Source organism: Aethalodelphis obliquidens, unplaced genomic scaffold (assembly GCF_003676395.1).
Source record: "Aethalodelphis obliquidens isolate GAN/ISIS:26980383/991018 unplaced genomic scaffold, ASM367639v1 scaffold26, whole genome shotgun sequence".
NCBI lineage: Eukaryota > Metazoa > Chordata > Mammalia > Artiodactyla > Delphinidae > Aethalodelphis > Aethalodelphis obliquidens.
The window spans coordinates 23,930,850-23,936,849 of NW_020837970.1; the positions used below are offsets into that span (position 1 = coordinate 23,930,850).

The 6,000-nt window shown below is 49.8% G+C and overlaps 1 protein-coding gene across 1 annotated transcript in view; it reads left to right on the forward strand.

Moving 5' to 3' along the window:
• Positions 1 to 6,000, forward strand: part of ACSBG1 (acyl-CoA synthetase bubblegum family member 1) — a 30,384-nt gene that overhangs the window by 20,740 nt on the left and 3,644 nt on the right. The window contains 6 exon segments of the mRNA XM_027123735.1: positions 1,673 to 1,753; positions 1,845 to 1,994; positions 2,347 to 2,523; positions 3,309 to 3,490; positions 4,472 to 4,702; positions 5,393 to 5,610. Of these exon segments, the coding sequence (XP_026979536.1) occupies positions 1,673 to 1,753; positions 1,845 to 1,994; positions 2,347 to 2,523; positions 3,309 to 3,490; positions 4,472 to 4,702; positions 5,393 to 5,610 (1,039 nt within the window).

The following is a 6,000-nucleotide window of genomic DNA, read 5'->3' on the forward strand; positions in this document are numbered from 1 at the left end:
CAGTGTACTTCCTTCTCTCTCCATACTTTGTGCTATTGTCATTTATACTTAAATTCTATGTGAGTTATAACTCCTGCAATGCAGTATTTTAAACCGTCAAGTATCATTCAAAGAAATTTTAAAGGAAGGAAAAAGTGTCTTTTTATTTACCCACGTATTTGCCATTTCTGGCACTCTTCATCCCTTTATGTCGAACCCAAGTTTTCATCTGGTTCATCTTCCTTCCTCCTTAAGAATTTTCTTTCTTTTTTTTAATTTTACTTTTTTATTGGGGTATAGTTGTTTTACAATGTTATGTTAGTTTCTACTGCACAGCGAAGTGGAGTTCCCTGTGCTATACAGCATGTTCTTATTAGTTATCTATTTTATACACATTAGCATATATATGTTAATCTTCAACATTTCTTGCAATACAAGTCTGAAGGCAATGCATTCTGTCAGCTTCTCTTTGTCTGAAAACTTGTTCATTTTTGCTTTCATTTTCTGAAAGATATTTTCATTTAGTTTATAGTCCTAGGTTGACAGGGTTTCCTTTTTTTTCTTTCAGCTCTTTAAAGACTTCATCCCAGTGTTTTCTACTTTGCATAGCTTCTGATAAGAAGTCTATAATTTCTTATCTTTGTTCCTTTCCACATGGTGTATCTTGCTTTTCTGGCCGCTTTTAAGATTTTTTCCTTTGTCACTGGTTTTCAACAGTTGGATTATGTTGTGTCTTGGTGTGGTTTTTCTTTGTGATTATCCTGCTTGGGGTTCACCGGGAGTCTTGAATTGATGGATTTATAGTTTTAATCAAATTTGGAAATTTCTCAGACTTTTTTCAATTAACAAAAATATTTCTTGGAACTCCAATTACACATATGTTAGGCTTCTTAGTTTTCTCCTGCAGGTTAATTTTTTCCATTTTTTTTCTCTCTTTCAATTTCATTTTGAGACTTGTGTTTAATTAAGCCTTTCAGAGCAGGTTTAGATAGCCTTTCCTCTAAGGCTAATTTAGCCCCAGACCTAAGACCTGACCCTTCTGGGGTCTCTATTTCCAGAGGTCCCTCCACTCTGGCTGATGGAGACACAAATAGTTCTGGCCCCGTACATGCTCTTGTTTGTCTTCTAGCCCCAGTCCTTGATCTTCCTCCAGCATTTATTCTTCATCTAGTTTCACGGAGTTTCACCTATGCCTGTGCAAGTTGATAATCCGCCAAAGAATCAAGATGACCCCTAAAGAAATTTCTAGAACTCTTTCTCTGCATAGTTCTCTCCTGTCTGGTATTCTGTCCCACAAATTCTAGGCACCTCGGCTTTCCTGAACTCTGACCTCTGACACCTCAATTCAGTGAGATAACTGAGTTCTGGTTTCCCTCTACCCTTTCCTCTCTTCTCTCTTCTGCAGTCACACAGTCCCCTGTTGCACTCAGCCAGGCCCCAGGTTGTCTGGTTTTCCTTTAATAGAAGTCATTCCTTGCCCCCTGCTTATCCCACCTTGGCTGCTTCAAAGTTCTCATGATGGGGAACCATGCATGAAGGGTGGCAAGTGTCCTGCTGAGTGAAAGGTCAGAGCTGGGGACCAACAACCTTTGCCACAAGGTGCCTGCCAGGCTGACTAACACCTGGAGATGGGGCTCTTCTCAAGAGGTGACTTTTTAAAATGAAACCCCATTTATTTTTCCTGTCAATACAGATCTGGAAAAACCTGCCACACCTGAAGGCAGTAGTGATATTTCAAGAACCTCCTCCGACAAAGATGGCCAATGTGTACACGGTATGGGTAGAGGGCTCGTGTGGGGCAGGTGGGGTCTGTGTGAGCCTGCCCAGCTCACCTGGCCTGTCTACACTCTCCCACCTGGCCGCAGATGGAGGAGTTCATGGATCTGGGGAATGAGGTGACTGAGGAGGCCCTGGACACCATCATCAATGCCCAGCAGCCTAACCAGTGCTGCGTGTTGGTCTACACGTCAGGCACCACTGGGAACCCCAAGGGCGTGATGCTGAGTCAAGACAATGTAGGACAGATGCCCAGATGGGTGGGGGTGGGCTATGGGTGGATCTGGGCAGTGGCCCTGCCCTAACAACTCCCAGGGAGTTTCCTTCAGTCTCTCAGCTCAGGGAGCTGGGATAAGTGGGACAACCCTTAAGTCTGTGGTACAGACTGAGCCCAGCAAAATGGTGGGGATTGGGAGGGGGAGGCCTGTCCCAGGGTGTTTCCTGCAGAGATGCCCAGGAGGGTGAACAACCTCTAGGGTGTTCAAAGAACACTCCAAAGAAATAGCCCAAGCCCACAGGGTGGCCACAGATGTGAACACTTCCAGGGCTGGCTTTGTAGACACTGCCAGGACCCATCTGCCTGTCCGCCAGATCACATGGACAGCACATTACGGCAGCCAGGCTGGTGACATCCAACCCGCAGAAGTCCAACAGGAGGTGGTGGTCAGCTACCTGCCCCTCAGCCACATTGCTGCCCAGATTTATGACCTGTGGACAGGCATCCAGTGGGGGGCCCAGGTCTGCTTTGCTGAGACTGATGCCCTGAAGGTCAGTCTGCCTCTCTGCCTAAGTGGGTGTCCAAGTGTGTGTGCAAGGGCCTGCCCAAGTGTGTGCTTGTGTCTGTGGGCCCTGTGTGTGCATCATAAGCACGCCGGTTCCCCATGTGTTTAGCAGTCAGAATTCTTTCAACTGCAGTTAGCACAGCCTGACTCAGATGATCAAACAAGAAGGGAAACTGATGATATTACATAAAGGAAAGTTGAGTCAGAGTGGTGTGTGGGTCCACAGCGCCATCTAGGACGGGCCACCCTCAGAGTAAGATCACAGGATGGTCACAGACGGCCACGGCCCTGCCCTGCATCCCAGCCTCATAAACTACACCTGTGCTTGGGATCCTTCTTTTAACCATGAGGAGAACGTCCCCAGAGCCCCCTAGCAGACTTCCCCCACCCCTACATTGGCCCAAATGTTGTCCCATGTCCATTCATCAACCAGTCACTGCTTAAGGGAATGGGATTACCATGTTTGAGTTAGACTAATAAAAAGTCACTGCCCCCAGGACTGGGAGGGGACTGAGGTACTTCTGAAGCATCTGGCCACCCTGGTACCTGAGCTACATCAAGGTTCTTTTAGCAAAGAAGAGCAGTGAGTAGATGGCTGTTGAGTCGTAGCCAACAGTATGTGACATGAGTTGCATGCGGTGTGTGCGTACACCTGTGTGAGCTACTGTATACAGGATGCCTGCGTGTGTGCACGCTGACTCTGGTGACAGGGGCCTCCTGGCTCCCGGCCGGCTCTGAACCACAGCCCTGTCTCTCGCTGGCTGCGAACAGGGGAGCCTGGTGAACACGCTGAGGGAAGTGGAGCCTACGTCCCACATGGGGGTGCCGCGGGTGTGGGAGAAGATCATGGAGCGGATCCAGGAGGTGGCGGCTCAGTCTGGCTTCATCCGGCGCAAGATGCTGCTGTGGGCCATGTCGGTGACCTTGGAGCAGAACCTCACCTGCCCAAGCAGGTAGAGAGGGCCAGGGGGCAGGAGGCCTGGGGAGGCAGCAGGGCTGGGTCATAACCCCAGGACACAACCTAGGATCTGATAGGCCAGGTTTGTCCAGGCCCCATTGGCCAGGCTTGTCCAGACCCCTGCACAGAGGCCCCATCAGTGGCTGGGCTTGAGCCAGATCCCACAGGAGACCATCACCCCATCTTTGGGTCTGACTGCAAGGACTGACTTGCTCCCTCTGGGGTGGCATTTACCTCCCTGGAAGCAGCTCCTGGCAGCCTCCTGAGGGGTCTCCTCCTGACTTCAGTAGGTGGCTATAGAGAAGGGGCCACAGTGATGGGGGTTTTCCAGCCTTCCCATAATCCAAAGTGACCACTCATCTCTCGCCCACAGCCTTTCGATTGCTTTAAAATTCCCAAACAGTGCTGTGGGAGGATCAATGGCATAAATCTGGCCTGTTCCAGTTTAGAAATATTTTCCATTACTAGTGTGTCTGTGAAACGGTATCATGTCTCATGAGACATGTACACGTGTCTATGCACTTAGGGCTTCATTTGCACAGACATGAAAAGTGAATATGCATGAATGACCCATTCAAGAGCTTCAAATGGGATCAGACACATGTTTGTGTCTGTGCATATATACTTCAAGTCTCTACAAGTGTGTATTACTGTGTATTGCTGTGTGCGAACTTGCGTGCCTCTGTGTTGTCTGTGCAAGCATACACAGCTGAATCTGGTTTTCTAACTTCCCAGCTCAAGACGTATTTGCACATAACTACGTGTACACACCTAGGTGTGCATGCATGTTCACAGGCAGGGCCAATATTAAAAATATTTAACAGTGGATTCAGCATCGCCACTAACCAATCAGAATAGATCATTGGAACGGCCATTCCGGGTACCCACTGAACACCCACCCTTTTAATGCAAGTGTGTGTGTGTGTGTGTGTGTGTGTGTGTTGTCTTCTGTGAGCCATTCTCCCTCTCCCACCAGCGATCTGAAGCCCTTCACAACCCGACTGGCAGATTACCTGGTGCTAGCCAAAGTCCGCCAGGCACTGGGCTTTGCCAAGTGTCAGAAAAACTTCTACGGAGGAGCCCCCATGACCGCGGAGACACAGCACTTCTTCCTGGGCCTCAACATCCGCTTGTATGCGGGCTATGGCCTCAGCGAGACCTCGGGCCCTCACTTCATGTCCAGCCCCTACAACTACCGGCTCTACAGGTGTGGCCCAGGTTTCAGCACATATGCCAGCCTGCACGTCCTGGCTGACACCCTTCAGTGCCGCCCCCTGCTGATTAGGTCCCTGAGCCCAGGCCACTGGACTATGGGTCCCTGAGTGCCAACAGCTCTATCTTGGGCCAAGTCCCTTGGCCAGGCCCGAGTCTCGTGGGGATGGTCTCTGTGACAGTGTCACTTGGGTCTGTGGTTGCAAACAGCCTTGCAGCCCAGGGGCTTCCTGAGCAGGGCTCTGATGGAGGAATTTCCCTTTGGCCTCTGCCTCCAGTAGGGTGGGGTGTGTTAGCGGGTGTCCCAGCATTGCTGGTAGCCCTGGTTTCATCTGGGATGGGAGCTGGGGGGACTGGGCCGGTCCTCTGGTGTGGGGTAGGGGGCAATCAGCTCTAGGGAGTGAGTTGAAGGATTCTCTGTTGTGCTTAAACACCTCCCCTCCCTGCTTGCCCATCACAGTGCTTAAAGTCCCATTAGGATTTCCCCCACTGATTCATTCATTCACCTAAAAACCTTTAACTGGCCCTACGTCTCAGCTCTGAGGACCCTATTAAATTACAAAAATCCTGGGAAAGGACATTCTAGCCATCGGTGAAGACTAGATGGATCAGACTAGGGGCTGATCCAGGGCTTGGAGGAAACTGCTCCCTCTGACCATGCCTCCCGGCCCCTCCATCCCCCCAGCTCCGGCAAGGTGGTGCCAGGCTGCCGGGTGAAGCTGGTGAATGAGGATGCAGAGGGCATCGGAGAGATCTGCCTGTGGGGCCGCACGATCTTCATGGGCTACCTGAACATGGAGGACAAGACGTGTGAGGCCATTGATGCCGACGGCTGGCTGCACACGGGCGACTCAGGCCACCTGGACGCCGACGGCTTCCTCTACATCACTGGGCGTCTCAAAGGTGAGCGCCTCTGGCTGGGTTCGAGGCTGTGCTGGGACATCGGAGGAATTATACTGCCACCACAATTTATACCCACTACAAGTGTTGAGCCCTTATTAAGTGCCACACACCTTGAATGACGTCATTTTACTTACTATTGTCTCCCATGGGAAAGATGCTATCATTACCTCGACTTATTAATGAGGACAACCAGAGAGGTTAAGTAACTTGCCCAAGGTCACCCAGCTAGTAAATGACAGAGCTGAGATTCAAAGTCCCTAGATAAACAAGGCAAGTCTTTCCAGAAAATTTGAGGACATAAATATGTATTTTTATATGCAAACATGGATATGAGGCAGAGTAGAACACAAATTGGACATAAAATTTAAAATAGAGCATTTTCAAAGAAAA